At 39.7% G+C, this 23372-nt stretch overlaps 2 protein-coding genes across 2 annotated transcripts in view; both read left to right on the forward strand.

The window, feature by feature from the left end:
- The window catches only part of LOC131692600 (FHIP family protein AAEL005291-like), a 60894-nt gene that overhangs the window by 23072 nt on the left and 14450 nt on the right, over window positions 1-23372 (forward strand). The window contains exons 3-6 of the mRNA XM_058979751.1: window positions 19246-19448; window positions 19522-19791; window positions 19849-20245; window positions 23140-23340. Coding sequence (XP_058835734.1) covers window positions 19246-19448; window positions 19522-19791; window positions 19849-20245; window positions 23140-23340 — 1071 coding nt within the window. The remainder of the gene's footprint in view (window positions 1-19245; window positions 19449-19521; window positions 19792-19848; window positions 20246-23139; window positions 23341-23372) is intronic.
- LOC131692599 (uncharacterized protein K02A2.6-like) lies at window positions 3967-8631 on the forward strand. Its single transcript, XM_058979750.1, has one exon. It carries the CDS (start codon window positions 4576-4578, stop codon window positions 8152-8154), a length of 3579 nt encoding a protein of 1192 aa, XP_058835733.1. The 5' UTR covers window positions 3967-4575; the 3' UTR covers window positions 8155-8631.

Below are 23372 nucleotides of genomic sequence, written 5' to 3' on the forward strand. Positions count from 1 at the left end.
ACATAAAACACCTATATAACATAAAACGCTGCAGAATTGGTTTAATAATACAATGTTTACACTACAGAGTTATAACACGTTTTAATAATTAGCAACAAGAGAAAATGTCACCAAGATAGCATAAAACCCGTTTTAACTGGTAGTGCGAACGTTGCATAACAATGTAATTTATCAAATAATTTCATTTTTTTCACCACTAATCGATCAAGAAATACTTAACCTTAAGATTGTTTACTTAAGTTCATTAATACATTATTGAAAATTTGAATGGAAAATGAAATTTCATATTTCATGAAGAATCTGTATATTTCCGTTGCTGGACGTGGGCTTCCTCGTCACGGTTCTAAATATGGAACTTTTCTTTTAAATATATTTTCTGGACAGACCAGCCTATTTTTACTAGATGGATTAGCCAAATAATGCCAATCACCTAGTGAGATACTTGATTAATTAATAGATTACCGTTAAAAGACCTTCAATAAATTATGTTTTAATGGGGAGGGTATATAGCAAATTGTAACATAAAAAACAGGCGAGTGAGCAAGAACTTGAGTCGATATGTGTGATAGATAAAATACATTTGCACGCTCTTGAAAAAAGCTACATTTTTAATGTCACCGTGGTCGTGTCCTGTACACAACCCTTTAATTTTTTTCTGTCTTTTAAATTAACCCAAGCTATTGAAATATTCTTCTATAGTTCCTATATGTAGCCCCATACCCCTTTCTGATTATATGATGCAAATTATTTAATGACTTTTAATTTTTGCACATTTTGCATCTTTCTGTTTACCGTGTTGCGGCCAATACTAGATTTGGCAATTATTTTTGCGATGTTGGTTTTTGTTCATCGCCGGTCTAAAAACGAATAAATGATATAAAAAAACAATATTTGGGAAAAATTTGAGTGAAATTGGACCATTTTAACATGTGTCCAAAATCAATTGAAGTTTTATATTGGAAATACATGTATTTTTCATACTTTTTTATTCATAACTTTTTTTTAAAGTGATCGAAAAAGTTTGAGATTGGATACAGTTCGAGCATGCTATGAAAGGTTTCAAACAGAATGTTTTCGCATTTCTATTTTTTTTTCAAATATTCTTTTCCAAAAATGCTAAGACTTCCGGTTTTTCTAAAACTTTCTTGTTCCTTCATGTATTTTTTTTAATCTTTCATAGTCTACCAAGCTTCAATTATTTCGAGTTTTGAATTGTCATTTAAAACAAATGAAAAAATGCATGTCTTTTCCATATAAAACTTCAATTCATTTAGAGCATATGTTAAAAAAGTTCAATTTCATTCAAAATTTGCCGAAATTTTTTTTAATACCTTGATTCATTTTTCGACCGGCGATACACAAAATTCCAACTTTACAAAAATAGGTGCCACCCTAGTGTACATTGAAATGGCATATTCTGACTTATTTTATGGCATCCTTACTGAATTTATAAAGTGATCCTGTTTTCGGTGCTCTCCTAAGGCTTGGCGGTTGGAAACTCGACCAACTGTTTTCTACGGGCCTGCACTGTCAAAAGTTGCAGTATTTGTCAACGCTAGCAGCATTATCAAATGGTAGACTTGCTGAAACCGACTGAAATAACAATTCTTTCTGTTCAAAATTTGCGGCTCGGTGCATGAAATTAGTATGAACCAATCACAAACGAGCTTCGACCGGAAGTTTTGAAACCGGTGTTTTTTATATGTATGGATCTTTCTACCCATTGGAAAAATAATAGTTGGCGAAGGAAAAGTTTTTCAAATTTAATTTCTTTGATTAGTTTGATAGCGATGATAATGGCTATTTTGTTTGCCAAAGAAAATATTCTCCGAATGGGAGAAATAGTAAATACGGTGAATGAGAAACTATTTCACTGCATGGACCATAAGACGACTTTTTTATATTTATACGAAAAAAATAATCGCCATGAAAAGGGCGGTTTTTTTCGTTGTTTCGGCCAGAAAGGAGATTTAGGTTGTGGAGGTCTTCGACCCCCGGTTTTGTACTCGGTTCAGTTTACGTTCGAAACCAAAGGGTTTGGCCATCGAACGGAATCGGTCTACTTCCATCGTCAAAAACGTGGAGCTTCGAACGAAAACGGTCCAAGATTTACGGCTCGGTGCATGAAATCAGCGGGATCAATTATATGAGCTTTTGTCAGATAGACCATAATCGGTTTTTTCCGTGTGTATATTATAATTACCACCTACCGCAAATAAAAATAATAGTTGGTAAAGAAAAAGATTTTGAAATTCAATTCTTGATTGATGGTTTTATAGCGCTGATAAGGGCTAATTTGTTTTCCAAAGAAAATATTCTCCGAGACGAAAGATTTTTTTCTGGTTGGCCCACGTTACTAGCACGGAGTTGCACAAATTAACTATTACCTTCTCTCCCATGTTGAAATGCAGTCTTCAGCCATCTGACAAAGTTGACTAGTAGAAACAAACTCAAATCACATTTCTTTCTGTTCAAAATTTACGGCTCGGTACATGAAGCTTCGAGCTTCGATCAAATGATTTAAAATACTGTTTCTCGTTGTGTATGCTATTTTCCATTCATCGGAAATTAGAATAATTGCCTCTCCAGGTAAGGGTTCTTCGCGACAAAATCTGTAAAAATCTAATGTTTCTCTCAAATATACGTATATCTGTTCTATCTAAAAATATATAACTCGTTAATATCTAATTAGAATGCTTCACAAAAAGCTTGGCCAATTTTAAACTTCTGTTCACAGTCTTTCAAAATCGTCGAATACTCGATTGCTGACAGCTACGAATAATAGAAATGCAAAAAACGATTGTTAGAAACAACCAAATGGATTCGATAATAAGACAAACATTCAGAAACAGGACAGACCTTTCTGTTCTCACTGTTACTGGCCAAATAAAAATGTCAAATATGTGTGTGCTTGATTTAAAGGATAATTAAGAATAGAAGTCACTCAAGGCAACGACGGTTCCATAACATTTTGATAGGCAGAATGTGAGGGCTAAACATTAGTTTGAATTTTTTTGCGTGGATATTTGACCAAATTTTTCTACGTGTTGATGATTGCCAAATCTTAGGACCAAATCTCAAGACTTCGGACAGTTTCATATCATGTTTTTATATACTGCTATGTAAGGGACCATCCATAGATGACGTAGCATTATATTGGGGAGGGGGAGTTTTGTATTTTGTGATGATGTGTGACGACAGTAGGGGGTACGGGGTCATGTCATGCTGCGTAGCTTTTATAAAGGGGAATGGGTGTTGACCTGATGTCACGACAATCTTATCCGTTTCATCTAACTAACATAGCTGTTTTTAATTTTTACGGGGACAATGGGGAGGGGAAGGTGCTAAAATTACTCAAAAAATGCTACGCCATTTATGGATGATCCCTACCGAAATGAGGTAACAAAGTAATTGTTGGAGACAACTAAACTGGAGGGATGGCAACTCTGCCCTGCCATCCGCCACTCTCTGCGCTAGGCTCTCTAGTGACAGTCTTGCTGTCACTCCGAGATGCCGCCATAAGCGGAAACCACTTATCAACGAGTCAGTCACCAGTCAGTCATCAGTCAGTCCGTTGAGCACATGCTCTTTATTTTAACCTTTCGTTATTAAAAGTATTTTATGTAGTCTGTACGCGAGTGTCTTTTATTTGATCAACAAGACTCCTGACCTGCCCGCGCACAGGGCTACAACAGTGGCGACGAGTATATTGGCGGATATTTGGTGAAATTTCGATTCACGAAAAGTAACCTCAAAATTCCGTCACCCCCGCGTAAAAAACGGAGAAGAAGCATGGAGAATGGTCAAATTCCACATGATAATGACCGGGAGCAGGTCCCACCAGCAGCAGATCCGCTAATCGTGCAGTTCATGCACCTGATGCAGCAACAGCAGCTTCAGCACCAGCAGCTAATGGCACAGTTTCTCCAGCGGCAGCAGCAAAACGACGAGCAGTAGCAAGCATTTTTCCGGAGTGCAGTTTCATCTATCCACGTACAAGTACCACCCAACCCAGAGCAAATTCTTGACTCTTTGGCAGGCAACGTGAAGGAATTTCGCTACGACGCTGACAATAGCGTCACGTTTGCGGCTTGGTACAGCAGGTATGAAGATTTGTTCGAGAAAGATGCCGCTCGTTTGGACGACGAAGCGAAAGTCAGGTTACTGCTGCGAAAGCTGGGCGCAGTTGAACATGAAAGGTATGTTTCCTTTATTCTACCGAAACTTCCGAAAGAACACACCTTTGCCCAATCAGTAGCGAAGCTGAAAAATTTATTTGGGTCGAAAGAGTCGGTAATAAGCAGGCGGTATAGAACGTTGCAAATCGCCAAGCACCCGACTGAAGACCATATTGCTTTCGCTTGCCGTGTTAATAAAGCCTGCGTTGAGTTTGAGCTGGGAAAGCTATCGGAAGAGCAGTTTAAATGCTTGACATACGTTTGCGGATTGAAAGCAGAAAGCGATGCAGAAACCCGTACACGGCTGCTTTCCAGGATTGAGGAAAACAATGGCGTCACGTTGGAGCAGCTAGCGAAAGAATGCCAGCGTCTTCTTAACCTCAAACATGACAATGCTATGATCGAGTCAGCCACATGTTTCGGTCAAGTGAATGTCATTAAGCAGCGATCTTCTGATAAACGGTTCAACAAACGGGATCAGCCATCTTCGAAGCCTGCTGCAAACGACACGAGGAAAAAACCTGATACACCGTGTTGGTTTTGCGGTGCATTTCACTACGTACGGGACTGTACCTTCAAAAACCACAAATGCTCTGAATGTAAGCAGTTTGGACATCGTGAAGGCTACTGCAACAGTTCAAAAAAGTCACAACGTTCATCGAGAAAGGGTAATCATTCGGTGGCAAGCAAAATGGTCGTCGTTAATGTGTGCAACGTGCAGAAGCGAAGGAGATTCGTTTCCGTTACCCTTGATGGAACACAGGTTCGTCTTCAGTTGGATACGGCTTCCGATATTACCGTCATCAGCCAGCAGATCTGGAAGAAAATTGGCAGCCCAAGGTTGTCACCAGCAACAGTAAAAGCCAAGGCAGCATCTGGAAACATTTTGCCACTTGATGGTGAATTTAACTGTGACATCACTATCGGCGAAAACACACGCACGCAGATAATTCGTGTCACCGAGAAACCACTACACCTGCTTGGATCTGATTTAGTCGATAATTTTCATTTGTGGTCCATACCAATGGATACTTTTTGCTGCCAAGTTACTAGTACCCCGTCCACCAGTGGAACTCTCAAAGCTACTTACCCAAAAGTGTTCAGCGAAAAGCTCGGGTTGTGCAACCGGACCAAAGTTAAATTTGAGGTAAAAGAACAGTGCAAGCCTGTTTTTTGTGCCAAGCGTCCGGTGGCGTATGCAATGTACAGCGCAGTCGACCAGGAATTGGACAGGTTAGAAAAACTCAATATCATCACACTGGTCGACTATTCGGAATGGGCAGCGCCGATCGTCGTAGTGCGCAAAGCAAATGGCAACATCCGAATTTGCGGAGACTATTCAACAGGTCTAAACTCCGCTTTGCAGCCTCATCTGTATCCACTGCCACTCCCGGAAGACATCTTTGCCAAGCTGGCTAACTGCAAAATATTCAGCCAGATTGATCTTTCGGACGCTTTTCTACAGGTGGAAATCGACGAACAGTACCGTCATTTGCTGACAATTAACACACACCGTGGTCTTTACCACTACAACCGCCTTCCACCTGGTGTAAAGGTAGCACCTGGTGCTTTTCAGCAGCTCATCGATACCATGCTAGCCGGCCTTAAGGGCACTTCTGGTTATCTCGATGACGTCATTGTTGGCGGTGAAACACAAGAGGAGCACGACCGTAATTTGGAAGCAGTTCTTCAGCGGATTCAGGATTTTGGTTTTACCATCAGAGCCGAAAAGTGCAGCTTCAGTAAGCAACAGATACGCTATTTGGGCCATCTATTCGACCGACGTGGATTGCAACCTGATCCAGTAAAAGTTGAGGCAATAACCAAGCTACCTCCTCCCACTGACATTTCAGGTGTTCGCTCTTTCCTTGGGGCGATCAATTATTACGGCAAGTTTGTGCCCAACATGCGACAGTTGCGCTATCCGATCGACAACTTGCTGAAGTCGGAGACAAAGTTCGTCTGGAATTCGGAGTGCCAGCAAGCGTTCGAGCGATTCAAGCAGATTCTCTCCTCGGGACTTCTGCTGACACACTACGATCCGAAGCAGGAGATTATAGTATCGGCTGACGCATCATCCGTTGGCCTCGGAGCAACCATCAGTCACAAATTCCCCGATGGGTCCATCAAGGTTGTTCAGCATGCTTCCAGAGCGCTCACGAAAGCGGAACAAAACTACAGCCAGCCCGATCGCGAAGGTTTAGCAATCATCTTTGCAGTCACCAAGTTCCACAAAATGATTTTCGGTAGGAAATTCCGCCTACAAACCGACCACGCTCCTCTGCTTCGAATTTTTGGTTCTAAGAAGGGTATACCGATGTATACGGCAAACCGGTTACAACGTTTCGCCCTCAATCTGCTATTGTACGATTTTGACATTGAATACGTGCCAACCGACAAATTTGGCAACGCTGACGTGTTGTCTCGTCTAATCAACCAACACGTTAAGCCAGAGGAGGATTACGTCATTGCGAGCATTATCCTCGAAGAAGATGTAAGGTCAGTAGCCGCAGATACCGTTAATATGTTACCTCTCAGTTTCAGAGTCGTAGCACAGAGTACCCAAGCTGATCCACTGCTTCGCAAAGTCTTCCGGTACATACAAGACGGTTGGCCTTCATCAAAAACCGTCGATCCGGAGCTTAAGCGGTTTCACTCCAGGCAGGAGTCACTTACTGTGGTTGATGGGTGTATTCTGTTTGCTGAACGACTCGTCATTCCATCGCAGTATCGAAAACGATGCTTGGACCAGCTTCATCGTGGACATCCGGGCATGCAGCGGATGAAAGCAATCGCCAGAAGCTACGTCTACTGGCCCTCCATAGATGATGATATAATTGGTTATGTAAAGGCGTGTCAGCATTGCGCATCCGTTTCCAGGTCCCCTCCTTGCGCTGCTCCTGTACCGTGGCCGAAAACATCTGGCCCATGGCAGCGTGTTCACGTAGATTTTGCCGGTCCCATCGAAGGCGAATATTACCTCATTGCAGTGGATTCGTACTCCAAGTGGCCAGAGATTGTGCAAACCAGAAGAATCACCTCTACAGCTACAATCAGCATCCTGTGTGGCCTTTTTGCTCGACTTGGTATGCCAGTGACTCTAGTGTCCGACAACGGTACCCAATTTACGAGCGTGGAATTTGCTGAGTTTTGCGCAATCAACGGTATCGAGCACATCACGACACCCCCCTTTCATCCACAATCCAACGGCCAAGCTGAGCGTTTTGTAGACACTTTCAAAAGGGCCGTCAAGAAAATCCGAGAGGGTAGAGGATCAATTACTGATGCGTTGGATACCTTCTTGCTCGCTTATAGAAGCACACCTAACCGTTCGGCTCCTGAAGGCAAATCTCCATCTGAACTTTTGTTTGGTCGCAAGATCCGAACCTGTCTCGAACTACTTCGGCCGCCCCCTGCGACTGAACCGAAGCCAATCGAGAAGCAGCACAGCCAGTTGAGATTTTTCAGTCGGAATGATCCAGTATTTGCCAAAGTATATGCAAGAAACAGTTGGAAATGGTCTCCAGGTGTGATCGTCGAAAGAATTGGTGACGTGATGTACAACATCTGGGTGGAGGACCGCCGAATGCTACGTTCGCATATTAATCAACTCCGTTGTCGAACTGTAACCGGATCAACCACCAACACAGTAGGACAGCAAACCAGATATGCTCAGTTACCTTTGGATATTCTGTTGGACGTGTGGAAGCTGCCGAACTTACCAACTGATACAACATCACAGTCATCATCGACGCCGCAGCCAACCACCTCACAATGTGCATCGTCGACACCTCGTTGTGATCAGCCGCCTGAATCGGTGGTTAGTCCATCACTTTCTCCACTGTCTTCGTCATCACATGCAACATCTTCCGAATTTGAGTCAGCAGTTGAAGCAGATCCGGTGGCAGCACTACCACGCCGATCTTCGAGAGTTCGAAGAGCGCCGCAGTGGTTTGACCCGTTCCACCTTTATTAAGAGGGGAGATGTTGGAGACAACTAAACTGGAGGGATGGCAACTCTGCCCTGCCATCCGCCACTCTCTGCGCTAGGCTCTCTAGTGACAGTCTTGCTGTCACTCCGAGATGCCGCCATAAGCGGAAACCACTTATCAACGAGTCAGTCACCAGTCAGTCATCAGTCAGTCCGTTGAGCACATGCTCTTTATTTTAACCTTTCGTTATTAAAAGTATTTTATGTAGTCTGTACGCGAGTGTCTTTTATTTGATCAACAAGACTCCTGACCTGCCCGCGCACAGGGCTACAACAGTAATTCTGAGCAATAGAGAAGTCTAAGTTTCCCAAAAAATATTTAAATGGGGATGAACCAGTAAACATTTCGTACCAATTGGAAGGAACCCCAGAATATCTACCAGGAAGATTGTTTACAGAAACGATTATAGCCCGGAGAACGTTGCACTGGGGTATAAATGTACCCCACGCCTTCTTTGGACCCGTGTGAAGACGAGAATTCAGCATTTATCGTCCTGGGACCCTAACCATAATTCAATTTAGAGTTCCTAGTAAGAGTACCCGATCAGAAAGAAATAACAAAATTATTACAGACTGAGTTACTTTGTTATGATAATAAGTTGTGTTATAACTTTGGTCTCGTTAGTTGGTAAAATAACAGAAAACATAACAGAAATTCTTCTAGTATATATCAAAAATATGACAACCTGTGATAGGCTTCTATCAGAATTATAACAAATTTTGTTAGGTTCCCCCACTGCCAATATAGCTTTTATTACCTATTGTATAGTATCAACGAATTTAGCGTGCAAGTCTAAAAATAGAATAGAATAGAAAAATATAGCATAAATTAAGGCGTTTTCGTTTGGCAGCAAAAAGCTTCATATAGCAAAAGCTTTTTATAGTTTGGTCAAATGATTGCGTACATGCTGGCTGATTGTTATTACGAATATATGACACGCTGATGGTTATTTGTGCATTATAGCGATTTGAACCTGGGTATTCTGAGTTTTATGTGGATGTTTCCTGCATGAACCAACGACGTTGCTTTCGACTGATGTTTAATGTTAGCATAATATTCCTCGAATCCGTCAAGGGCAAAACGATTATAGATGCATCTTGTTTCCAGAACGCACACATTGAACTTTGCCAAAGCGTAAGGACTGTTTGTTTTCCTTGTGTCATACGCTTTGTTTTCATGCAGTTTTACTCACTACTACAGCTGCCTAAATAGGAAAAGGTGGTATAGCCAGTTTGCTTATAGCCTTCGTGGAAGCAGGTGTTAAAGTTGGCATGGGGTACATTTGTACCCTAGTGTACGGTTGCCGTGAGCGTTTCGACAGGTTTCGAGCTGTCAGTGAAAATGTGACTCGTGACAATGCCAGTTTAATTCTGGTTGTTTTACTACGTAAGTTACTATTGGTATTATATAATCGTTTTTTAATAATGAATTCAATTAATTTAATTTTGATGTAAAAAAATCGTTCTCATTTTTCTTGATTTTTTTTTTTGTTTTATTTATAGTATTATTTATAGCATTTATTTTTTTTTGTATTTTTATAGTTTTTCAAAACAATTGTTCGCAAGTATAATTTGCGCGCAGTAGCTGCTGTAATAGTAGCATTGCGTGTTACCAGTGTATTACTGCTCAGAAATATTTTTTTCATTTCAATTTCCACCCCATTTCGTGGTATTTTCCAAAATCCGATTTTTAAAATTTCACTCTTCCAAATAATTGCGCGTTTTCAAAATTATCGAGGCATCATTTTATACCATTTTTAGACAATTATTTCAATTTTTAGAATCATTTGATATTTTTCAAATGGTTGAAAATTCGCAAAGTTGTGGCAATTTTTGTGAAAATAGTCAAAATCGCGATTTTTTTCGATTTTTTTTTTGTTCAAGCTAATTTATCTATCATTGATTCAACAAATTCTAAACTTTCATTTACACAGCTGTTTTTGCAATTAAAAAAAGAAGAAAATAATGTATTATACATTTCATTTTTTTACCTGAAAAAAATAGCAATCAAACGCGTGGGGTACGTTTGTACCCCAGTGCAACGTTCTAGGGTTAGTGCAGTCATAAAGTTATCTTTCTGTTCTGGCCAGACCTGGCATTGTCTCACTACGTCAGTGATGTTTTGCATGTTTTGAATCAAATGATGTCTAAATTGCAAGGAAAGAACTAAATTCACCGAACACGTCCTATCATGTAAAATTGGGCTCTCGTGGTGAGAGAGAAGTTTAAATGCAAACAACAGAAAACAAAAAAAAAATACCGAAAATTGTGGAACTTAATTGGCTTTCCCTGATTTTCGATTTTACATGTTATGCATATTTCAAAATTTAATCCCAGAACGGTTTTGTGGCTATTTGCAATCCCTGTTATTCCGTTGTTCCCTACAAGCAATCTTTATTATAAATCAATTTGATTATTAAACTTCTATTAAAGCAAGTGCAACCTATTTGTTTCACTTGACAAACTTAGCAGTGCTCGCTTAAAGTTTGTCTATGGTACAAACGTACCCCATTAAACCGTTTACGTCAGTGTTTTGTCATGTGTACATAATTCAAAAAAATTCTTATACCTTTTTTTAAAAGTAAAATATCGATACATAGTAAGCGATAAACTTGTGTAAAATTGTATAAGCTTCAACATTGCTGAACAATAGAATATTATTTGATATATTAACGTTATTATAGTAATTATAGTTAACTAGAAAATGCACTTGGATCGTTATCGCAATTTTTGCTCTTGCGGATTAAAGAGGTAAACACATTCATAAAAATTATTTTATATATATTAGGGGAGACCGGGGCTAGTTGGCGGTGTTTTCAGTTTTCAATTTTTACCACTTTGATGTAGCTAGATCTTGCAATAAGAACACGCAGCATGAAAGAGAAGACTGTTCGCAACATCTCTGATTTTTTTAAAAGTGTTTGATTCATTGTCTAAATTTTTAGAGACAAAAATATGTGACGCGGAAAACCCGCCAACTTACCCAGGGGTGATGATATGTGATATGTACGCCAATAACTAAGCAATCAAATGGAGATACAATTACTTCAAGGGTCCTTTTGGAACGTGTTGAATGTCTTTTCGAGAAAACTGTATATTAATTGACATTTGCTGTTATATTTCAGTCTCAATACCCCAGCATTTTGGCTTTGACGCGTACTCCCTATTTAAAATAAAATTTTCGAAATTCTTCATGCAATTGGTCGGAATAAATGTCTCCTATATTGGCGAGGTGCACAAGAAAAATATTTTCCTACTTTGGAGTGAATTCCAGAAATAAAAATTTTTGATGACTTTTTTGCACTGTAAATAGTACCGCCAACTTGCCCCGCGTGCAGCACCGCCAACTTACCCCAGCCGCATATTTTATTAAAAACTATTCACAAAATAACTTTTGTTTGTGTATAGATGTAATATCTATATGGATAATGAAAGCTCTTTTCACGCGCTATCGAAAAATATAATCATTCGGGAAATAAGATTGAAAATCACCCTAAATAACGCAAAGTAATCAAAATTTAGAAAATTTACTTGGTTTGCTTGAAAATACAATATCACCCACAACTTCCACCAAACAAATCGTTTTGCAACAAAAACACATTGGATAACGGGTTTCACATAACTTGAGGTACACAAGAAGATGCAGCGCTATATGTCTAATAGAAACAGAGTAAAAGAGATTCCGCCAACTTACCCCAACCGCCAACTAGCCCCGGGCTCCCCTATGAACCATGCCCCACTCCATTCGTCATCATCTGTAGCCCTCTGAAACATTCTTATCTCTTCCTATCCCTTCGACACCTACCTGTTTTATCTCAGTTACTGCATATTTCTGTATTTTTACTGTTTGTATTGGAGTTTGGCGTTCAAAAAAGCATCGGAGTGAATGCACTTTTTGAGCGATTTTTTAATAATTTAATACTTGTTCAAAAGTCAATTTAATAATCTTCACAACGCCGTATAGATGGTCAAAATCAGTAAGAAACTTTCGGAGTTATAGCAATATTAAGGAAAAAGGGAATTTTGACGTATTTTAAAGACTTGTTTAATAAAAAATGAAATATTACATATTAAAATAGACAAAACACGAATATTTTTGAACAGGCTACTTTACAAATGATTTTAGAATAAAACATAGTAATTTAATCATAAATTCAGTAAAAATCAGGCATATCAGAGCGATTTTAGTTCTGGGGTATGTATGTGCCCCACAAAACCGTTTACGTACAGAAAAAGTCACGAAACCGTTGTAGGGTTAATACAACATTGTTGAACATAACAAAATGGCGAAGAATCAATTAATTCCATGCAGGTACAACAAAAGACAAGAACGTTTCAAATCTTACACAGGGGCCCATGTATTGAAAGATAAATGGCTAGTCACGACAAATATATGTTCCAAATTTGTGAATATCCTAATTTAGTAGGCCTAAAATACACCAAGAGACTGCTCACTGTTTGTATGTATGTATGTATGTATGTACAATATCTGCCTATTATCAGTAAGTGGGGTGGATTTTGACGCCAATGTTTCCTTTAATCTTTCGACAGTCGCACTACGATTTGACGATTTTCAGAAGGTTAAAGATGCATGGTCCATCAATCTTAGGGTGGTGGTATTGCTCCACATTTCCTCACGGCTATTTTTTCAAACCCTATAAGCAAAATGCAGATCATTCGCCACAGCACAGTAACAATGACGGATGAGTAGCATAACAAATCGAGTTATGGCGCAGATGGGTGGTACCTACATGCAAAGCGTGAAAGCAGCGACCCAAAACAAAACTGGATAATATTGCGATAGAAGAAAAAAAAATGATTATATGCGGTTTTATCGCTTTGCTTCAGCTCCTTTCTGTTCAGCGGCTACCTTGCTATTATTATTGTTGGACAGGCTACATTGATCAGTGTTGTCTATGAATCCGGTGAAACGGGTTGAATCTAGTTTAAAATACCTAGTTAAACGCTTTACAAATCACCCACAAATTAACTTTACCGCAATGCGATATTTTCAGTTATTGTTACTCAAAATACAGTTCTTGCTTTAGAATTTGGAATGCATTTGGTTCAAAGTAAAAGGTGAACTGTAACTTCCTCGAACTGTGGGTCGTATCAATGTTTGAAATCTTTTGTAATTTCCTGCGGAGAATTTTTTAGTAATTTTTGGGACACATTTTAACGACATTCAATTAGCTAGCCTTTCACCCACTTCTCATGGCAAAAAAGGTAGCGGGTGAGCTTGGGGTTTATATGTCCCTATTAACAACTCTCATCACCGTCCCTTTACCATCACACGGCGTCGCCATCACCCCCCTCCCTTCATGAACACTCCCCGCTAATTAAAGGGAGTTACGATAAAAAATTGGTCAACTTCAAAACACCCCTCATTTCAAAGATAAAGGCATAATTGAATCACTAGGTGGAATAAAACAAATTTTTACAGCTTTCTCTCGTGTTATGGTTCACATTCATGTCGTCATTGGCACTGATTTCTTGCTGTTCTCGTTTCTTATTTGTTTTCTGTTCTTAGCCCTTAAATGCGCAATGTTGTTTTAAAACAACATAATGCGAAACGCGTCTCAAATTTAGAGTAGTAACATAATAGATAGATTTATAATAGTAACTTAATAACAGGTTTGTTTATTTGGCTATTTGCTCGCACGAGGTACACAAGGAGCGAAAAAACGATGAAAAAAGAGCAGCACAAAAACACTGCGAAGTGCAGATCACCCGCAAAAAGAGAATCTTAAAAACGAAAAAGAGAAAGAGGCGTGCACCAAGAGATACGCAATTTCGCAAAAAGAGTCACCTTAAAGAGCCACTCTTTTGTGCTTCTTCTCACTGGCAAACAAGGAGGAAGGCGAATAAAACTACAAATCAGATAAAGTTTGATCGGAAGATCGTTTTTAATAAGTTTTTTGGTTGCCTTCTCTGCTTCCGTGCGTGCGGGAACAACTACACTCACTACAGACCCTCTTTATTTCGACTCTTTTATGTGTACACACATGAGAGCAACACACATCGGAGTGAAGAGAGTAAAAGAGAAGAGCGGTGGTTCGCATGAAAAGTGCAAAGAGCGTTTTTCTTCTTCTCTTTTATTGCTCTGAGGTGCATTCCAACCCCGCTTAATAGATAGTAGTAGATAAAATTACTTAACAGCCTCCGCACAAGCTTCGATTTCATTAATTGTCATTAGCTTAAGCAGAGCCTCTTTTCTTACGGGACATCACGCAGGGCTAGAGGTTTGCTCAGAAAGACAAATCGTGTTTTCGTTTTTTGGAGTTAGGATCATTCCAGCGCTAGCTTAGTCCTGTCACTAAGTTAGTGTCGGATTCTGAAGAGACGATGTCGAAACGCAAATTCCACAATTAACTCCGCACAAACTTTTCCGTGGTATAACGGTTGCTTACATCATTTGGACTTCGAGATCTGCCCTGAGTGTGTAACCAATGTTTTCTGACTAAATGTTATACCCTGGACTTATTACTGCACGAACACCTTTGCGAAGACCTGTAAAGTTCCTCCAAGTACACTAAAGCTTATTTTTACACAGAGGATAGGCACCGTGTAAAAAGCGTGTTAGTTGCGGAATCGATATAAAAACGTGTTAATAGTGAAAACTGTGCGAAAATCCTGTTTAAATCTACCTATTGGTCCAATTGTACCTTACATATTAATTTATCCAAACTATGATTCAATGGCTGGTTATGTTCTATATAATTTTGGAAATGTCCATTACATTCTTATTGTACTTGGTACGTATATACAAACGGGCGACTGCCACGAACTTAATGAGAAACATGTCGACGCTGACATACTTGAAATAAAAAATTATAAATATAATTAGCTTAATTAGCATTAGTTCAATGTTGTCTGCATGTGTATTGTGGAATGCAGGATAATGGGATTCTAATCGAATCGTCGCATAACCTTCATTTATATGAGAAATGTACATTAGACAACAAGTTTCAGGGCGACATTACCGGAAACTCACTTTCTTCTTGTATCTAAACCGTGCACTCGAAATTAAACATCAGACTCGCAATCCGCCTGAACATTGCAGAAACCACATGAGTATGCAAATGGTCACAAGATTATACAATCGAAGTTATACGGCCGGAAGTTTAGCTTCGGTCCTAGCAGCCTAGACTAATGCCTTCAGTTGAACCAATCAAAAAAATGACGCGCATATTCACTAGACAACACGTTCCATAGTGACATGACCAGTAACTCCAGTGATATGGGTAAACTGACTTATTTCTAGCATCTGTACCATACACTAAAAATTAAGCATCAGATTCAAGGTCCGCGCGCGATCATTCAAGAATACACGTGAATATGCAAATGGCCACATGATTATCAAATCGAGTTCATACACGCGAAGTCACATACACGCGACAAACACGTTAACACACAAATGCTTGAGCACTTCGCGACCATCCACGCAACCTACACCCGCGATCTCGCAAACATGATAACATCCCCGTGATAAGGTGAACGTTTCAACGCTCGCGGTTTTAAGTGCAAAACTAAAAAATCCCGCGCTCGCACGATCATGAATCGATGACTTCCGGTAGTCTCTATCCTTGGTACCAGCAGTCCAAGTCCTTGCCTTCAATTGGACCAATCAAAAAAAGAAATCTCATATCCACTAGACAACACGTTCAATGGCGACATGACCGGGAACTCTAGTGATATGGGGTAACTCACTCTCTCTCTCTATCTCTCTCTCTCTTTCTGTCAGAATGTGAATTGTACACCGAAAACTAAATATCAAAATGACGATCCGCGTGACCTTCCAAAAACGCACGCGAATATGTGAATGGCCACAGGGTTACAAAATACACTTTTGTACATGCGAAGTTACATGCACGCGAGCACACGCGACAAACACGTTAACATACCAACGCTTAAGCCATTCGCGATCAAAAACGCACAACAACGCCCGCGATCACCCAAACTTAATAACACCCCGGTATATCCCTCTCGGGAGTCGCGCTAGTGCACTGAATGCACGAAATATGCAAAAAATTGCTATATCTGGGGACTACAGAAGAATATTTTAAGAGCTTCGGTCCCGATTTTATCAATGTCCCCATTTTATCAGCCTAAAATTCACCAAGGGGCTAATAAAAACGGGTCTTCAGTGTATAACCTCAAACTCTACCAGCAGTCGAAAATCTTCCAAAACAAGTTCCTATAAATAATAAAGTTGCAACCAGAGATGGGTGCAAGGTCAACATCAAGAAAAAGCTTTTAACCCTTAAAGTGTTCCTCTTGGACACAGTTCCACTAAAATAAATTGATATAACGCGTATCGAAGAATGACACAGTTCATCCGCTATCAGCGCATAGTTCTTGTACCAATAATGTGCACTAACCATTCCAGAAAATATAGAAGCTTTGACAAAGAGAATGTGTAGTTCACTTAATATCTTGTAATTTTCTAAATATCGGAGCTTTTCATTGCTCGGGACCTAGATCTAGAAGTATCTAGTAGAGATGGTCGGGTTCGGGTTTTTAGACCCGAAACCCGGACCCGACCCGAACCCGACGGGTTTCGGGTAAGGTTCGGGTTCTATAAATTGAAGCTTTTCGGGTTCGGGTCGGGTTCCGGGTTTTCAAAATTGAAATTCTCGGGCTCGGGTCGGGTTCGGGTTTTTCAAATTAGAAAATTTCGGGGTCGGGTCGGGTTCGGGTTTTTAACAAAACAACCCAACCATTTCTTGACGCTGTCTATACACAAAACCCAGCCTCTTTTTATACTTCGTGATACGAATGGAAGACACATATAACCGTATCAAATGGTAGCACCTTTCAATCGCTAGAATTTGTCGTATTTTCTGGTGCCCAAATATATTATTTTTTCATTCTTGTTTAAAATTCTGTCTCTTCAGATTCGCAAACTGACTGAATTATTTTATGTTTTAAAAGAACATTCATGAGAGAGCATTCAACAATACGTGTTTCACATCTAAAATTTCTTTGCGATTTATTTTTCATGATAATTAGTAATAAATCAAGACAACAGGAATTTATCGGAAAATATTGGTTCAACTTTCTGTTTTAAAATATTAATTTCGACAAGAACCTTAAAACCGATACGATTTTACACAAGTTTTTCGCTTACTATGTGACGATGTTTTTCTTTTTAAACAAGATATAATAATGTTTTCGGAATTATGTAAACATGACAAACATTAACGTAAACGGTTTTGTGGGGTACATTTGTACCCCAAAGAAACTTTAAGCGGGTACTGTTAAGTTGGTCAAATGAAACAAATAGGTTGTACCTGCTTTAGTGTAAGTTTAGTAACAATCAAATTGATTTATGATAAAGATTGCTTGCAGTTAAAATAAACTGTAACCATTGACTAAAAAGGGCGTTGTAGCCCGGGGACGATTTCGCAATTCCCATATATTGAAATCACAAATTTGGTGGTACTGCTGTGGCCAATTACCATAGCTAATTTAATACATGTGATAAATCATACAAAACTGCCTTGCAGGAATGGTTTTTGATACAAACTTAGAACTTTTGGTTAAGTACGACGGGCAAGGTTGTTTGAAACTGTTACCATTAAGTTGTTTGTTTCCCCATGAGTTAGCGACCGATTTATTCTACTTTCCGGTTAAGATATCGACGATTTGTAAGTTTCTCATAACATTACAGATTCGACGTTCAATAATAGCAATTTTTTTCTTTTTGAAATAATAGCAAATAAAAATTGGGATTGTATTGGCCAGTGATTCGTTTTGCCATAGGCAGATTTAACTCAACACGTATGGTGCTACTTCAGCTTCGAGTGATTCTACTATTCTAAGATTACCCTAGGGTGTCTAAAATTAAAAATCTTCGAGATCTTTGGTGGATTCTCCATATTAGCAAGTTAGGTTCGGATCGGGTTTCTCAAATTAAAAATTTTCGGGTCGGGTCGGGTTCGGGTTTTCAAATTTTCAAATTCTCGGGGTCGGGTCGGGTTTGGGTTTTACAAAATTTTCATTCTCGGGTACGGGTCGGGTCCGGGTTTTCTAATTTTGAAAATTTCGGGCTGGGGTCGGGTGCGGGTTTTTCAAATTTTATAATTTCGGGCTCGGGTCGGGTTCGGGTTTTTCAATTTTCAAGCTCTCGGGTTCGGGTCGGGTTCGGGTTCAAAAAAATTGAAACCCGACCATCTCTAGTATCTAAAGCTTTAAAATCATGTTTTTGACACGCTTGTTTATACATGTCAAATGTAGTTATAAAAATCATCTTGACTATAAATATCTTGGTTATAGGTCCGTTACCCGAAACGTACAAAGTACTTTAATACTCGCAGCAAACCTATACAAAAAATGTCGTTTTATGCCGTTTTGCAGTTAGATTCGAAAGGGCGTTTATTCGAGTAGTCAATCGTCAAGTACAGATGTTATCAATAGAAAACAGAATTCTCCTTTATCAATAGAAACAAAGTTTTATCCTTGCCCAACGGATGTGTTCGGTAATAGACGATTCGGCTGGAATTTTCTCTCGCAGTGAACTATTAAAATGTTGCTTAGCCATAAAACGTAACAATTTCCACCCAAGTGAACCACCCTTTTTAAACAATTGAAAAATGTGCTCCAAACCTTAACCATTCAAGGCTAAAATTTGAAACCATAACACAAATTCGTGTTCAATTTAATGATGTACACCAAGCCACTCCACTCTTGGCGCCAGCCATGCAGAGAAACTGTCGGAGGCGTTAATATTGCAACGTCAAGGAGCATCATTTCGGTTAGTGGGCGATCGAGCGCTCTCGGAAGTTGCTCCAACCGAGTGTTCATCAACCGAATACATATGACGTTAAGTGAAAAGAAAGAAATGCACACGAAACGTGTTTATTTTACCCACTGCCCGAGTGCTGTCGAATGATCTAACCACCATATGTCGATCCGTTCAGGTCTATAAACGATATGCATTGTGAGCACCAACTTCTACGTTACCACCTAACTTGGTCGATACCTAAATGCGGAGTTTCTCTTGGAAAATTTTACTTGTTTAAATTTGCTTGTAAATTTACACAAAAGTAATTTGCATTCTCTCTTTGCTTGCAGAACAATCGTGGCCATCCGCATGACGACGTTCTCGGCGTGGTGACTCATCTAGAACATATGGCTACTTTACTGTTAGTGGAACTACATCACTGTAATAAGGTGAGCCTACCAGGAGCACCAGTTCCATCAGCACCTTGCCTAGAACACCTACTGAGCGAGAATCTACTCGATAAATTGTACGAATGGGGTATCAAAACAGGAAGGTTTGTATTGTTTTTTTTAATTATGATATGTGCCATAGCTAAAATTAATGACATCAATTGATTCGTTCCCCAGATACGCTAATGCAGTGCGCCTTGAACAACTTAAGTTCTACGAGCCATTAGTCAGTCACAGTCGCCACCAGCTACTGGTTCACGAACCATTTTTGAGGCCGTTACTCAAATTACTGGCATCAAGTCAAAACGAAATCTACCCTCCGGATGTTGCGAAGCGGTTGGTTATCTTACTCAATCAACTCTGCGTAGTTCTTATGCAAAATGTGCACCTGTTGGATCTGTTCTTCTTTTCGAATGCCCAACAAAACGGCACCGGAGGACACACGAAGTAAGTTCAAGTTTTTTTTGAAAGAATTTCTCCAAATTCATGCCCTATCATCCACAGCTTCATTATCTTCTCCCTGCTGATACCGTACGTACACCGGGATGGCTCCCTGGGACATCAAGCCCGCGATGCGCTGTTGCTGTGCATGGCATTGTCGCAGAAGAATTCCAACGTGGGAACCTACATTGCTACCTACTCGTCGATCTGCCCGGTTCTGGTAACCGGTCTGGGAGGACTGTATTCTCGTTTGCCAAATCAGATCGATATCAAAACTATCGACTGGTACCGGATAACAACGGACGATGTGACCGAAATGCCCGGGCTTACCCTGTTCATGAATTCGTTGGAGTTCTGCAACGCTGTAGTGCAGGTCGCACACAGCATGATTCGTCAGCAGCTGTTGGATTTCCTGTATCAGGGCTTCCTGGTGCCGGTGCTTGGACCCGCCATTCTACAGGTGAAGATAAGTTTGTTCTGTAAACGTTGATCTGTTTTTTTCTGTTTGTCGTATTAGTGTTTGTGGGCAATTTGTGTCCTAGGTTACTCATTGCTCGTTACATTGTTGACTGAAACTAAATCTTATCTGCATTATGTAAGCTTCATAAAATTCCAACATCCATAACATCTTTAACACGTACGTTGATGGTCATTAGAATGTTTCCCGGTTACTTTTGGTCATTCTGGATGCTATTCTGAAGGGTTTTGGTGATCCCATTTAAACTCGTTGTTTACAGCGACGTCTGCTATCTATGGTCAAAGCATTGGCTTGAATGATGTGGTGTAATATTACGATATGATGTTTCATATTTTCCTTTTTCGAACAAAGCGAAGCAAAGATATTCATAGAAATTTGTGCGAAATCCATCAATTGTAGGCCAAGTAATTCGAGCATAAATTGACCAAAGATGCTACATGAGCGATGCTTAAAATCTGTCAACATTTAGGCGAATTTCTGTTATTAAGAAAATTGTAAGCCTAACAAGGAGATTGACTTTCAATTAATTAACTACGTTTTACATTTGGTTTGGAAACGCATCAAAACTTCAGGTTTTCAGAAATTTGCTTATATTCTTTATAAATAAGCTGACCAACTCTGACGAAAAAATTCGTACACCATACTCCAACGAAGCGTAATCGTTCGCACAGTATACGGATTTTTTGTCAGAGTTGGTCAGCTTGTTTATAGATCAAGTCAATTCGACCCTTTGGTCAATTTGTAATCATTTTAGAAATGTCTAAACGATTCTACCACATTCGCCCGAAAACCATCTACCCGTATGACATTTGCCTGAATGTCACATAAACCAGAATGTCATTCACCCGAATGCCACGAACACCCGAAAGACATTTGCCTGAATGCAACATAAACCCGAATGCCATTCGCCCGAATTCCATATACCCGAATAACATCGAAATGTCAATCGAAAAAAATTAATTTATTAATGCTATGAAGAAATTAACACTAAAGCTATACCAGTCAAACAGTTAATACAATCACCTGGTTTGTATGATTTAACTAGGGTTTTCAATTGTCGCTTGTAGTGTAAAACATCCGTCCTAGGGTTTTTTCTCTTCAAGCTGCAACTGCTTCAACACACCATAGAATGTAGGATTTCCACGGCTTAACAAACCGTTCCGTTTATTGTGCCAGCCTTCCACATTATTGGTGGAATCTTGTTCGATACATTTTCGAAAACTGGCCAAAAAGCGGGGAGAAAAAGCAGTCATCAAGAAACTTTTTGGTTAGCTTCCTTCCTACCGAAAATACAATTTTTGCTAATGTAATCCAAAAAATCGTCGAGAACCTTCGGACAACCTTTCTTCAATTCTTCGGGTGCCTAATATAATCTTAATATATATTTACCTCGATTGATGATGTTTCCCAAAGATTTCTTATTATTTTGTCCGGTTTATTACGATTTGACAACTGCGCCCTATATGCATCAGTTTGCACCTGAAGAGCATTTGTGGCGTTGGCAACGGAACCTCAGCGGCGTCGGACAGTATACTTAAAAGCGATGTGGGTTAGTGTTGGTTAGTGTTCAGTTGACTTGGTTAGTGTTCAGTAGACTAATGTGGCTACGCCACATTGCTTTCTTGTGCCCTGTCCGACTTCGCTGCCGCTCTGTCGGCTTTAAACTAGCTATGATAAAAAAATATTATACACGAACTTTAACCCATATAGTCCAACGATTTCACATATTGTTTGGATAATACCCTGAACAGGTCGTTAGGCTCTTGAATGATAAGATGTTTATTGGGGATGGCCCCTATGTTTGAGTAAACCGGGCAAACGAGAGGATCACAGGTTTGCTTATAGCTCCGGCGACAGGTGGATCAACGCCTCGTCCAACGGAACCTCAGCGGCATTGCGTCGCTTCGGATCCTTGACCTCGGATATGCGGCCAACTCGCATCACACTAGCTCCGCTGCATAAGCTCACTTGTTATTGTTCAGTTTATCAAACTTTGTTTAAAAATTTCACATTTCTGCTGTCGTATTCGGTTTATTTAGGTTAAAATACACCCTTTTGGCAAAAAACCACATTGAAATCGAACCTCTATCACTAAAGTCTCTAAACTAGACAATTACCATGAATGTGGTATTCGGGTTAATGACATTCGGGCGAGTGGTCCTTTCGGGTTTATGGCATTCGGGTAAATGGTCCATTCGGGTTAATGACATTCGGGTAAATGATCCATTCTGGTAAATGGTTTTCGGACGAACGTCATTCGGGTAAATGACTTTCGGGCGAATGTCATTCGGACGAATGTGATAGAACCGTCTAAACAACGCCCACCATAGCTTCATTGTTGAAGCACAACGAAACTCACAAAAGATGTTTATTAAGTGCTTAAATAGTTTCTAGTAACTAATTAGCATATCTTCCTCCAATAGCTCTTAATATTCACGGTTTTGGTTTATTGTACATTCAAAATATGCTATTTATGTAATTAGAAGTAACCCACCAGTATTGTTATTTAGAATCACATATCACAAAAACAGGCATAGCGAATTGTTCAACAGTTTGCCATATCCTGAAAAAAAAACCAAATCGCCAGTTTCGGTGACGGATAGTAGCATCGCACAACCTTCTGTTTCATTTCTATAATATTGCTCGTCAAGTAATGTACCACCGGGAGCCGGTATCGTGAAACTGGATCTGTTTCTGACTCGCCTAGACCTACAAATACTAATATTAACATTATTATAATTTTCTTTTTCCTCCACCTAAATCCTATCCATATACATTTCTCCGGTATTTAAAACCGTTCCTTTAAAACTCCCTGCTCCTCAAACAATTAACAAACCTTGAAAAAAAAACAAAACCTCCCAATGACCGGTGCATAGACATTTAAAGGTAGAAGTCAATTGCAGACTAACGTCGAGTCGCAGGTTTCGGCAATGGCCTATCTGGATTTGATCATCCGCTCTGTTACCGAGCCGGGCTTGATTCAGATAATCGTGAAATTTTTACTGGATACGGAAAAGTTCGACGGACAGCGAATACTGGATGTCCTGGTGGATCGACTTAATAGTACAGATTCGAGGGTAAGAAGAATTTTATTTTCAGATGACCGAAA

The sequence above is a fragment of the Topomyia yanbarensis genome, chromosome 3, assembly GCF_030247195.1.
Source record: "Topomyia yanbarensis strain Yona2022 chromosome 3, ASM3024719v1, whole genome shotgun sequence".
NCBI classification, from domain to species: domain Eukaryota; kingdom Metazoa; phylum Arthropoda; class Insecta; order Diptera; family Culicidae; genus Topomyia; species Topomyia yanbarensis.

Bases quoted from the DNA above. Each gene is read 5' to 3' on its own strand.
- LOC131692599 (XM_058979750.1), top strand. From the start codon at position 4,576: ATGATCGAGTCAGCCACATGTTTCGGTCAAGTGAATGTCATTAAGCAG.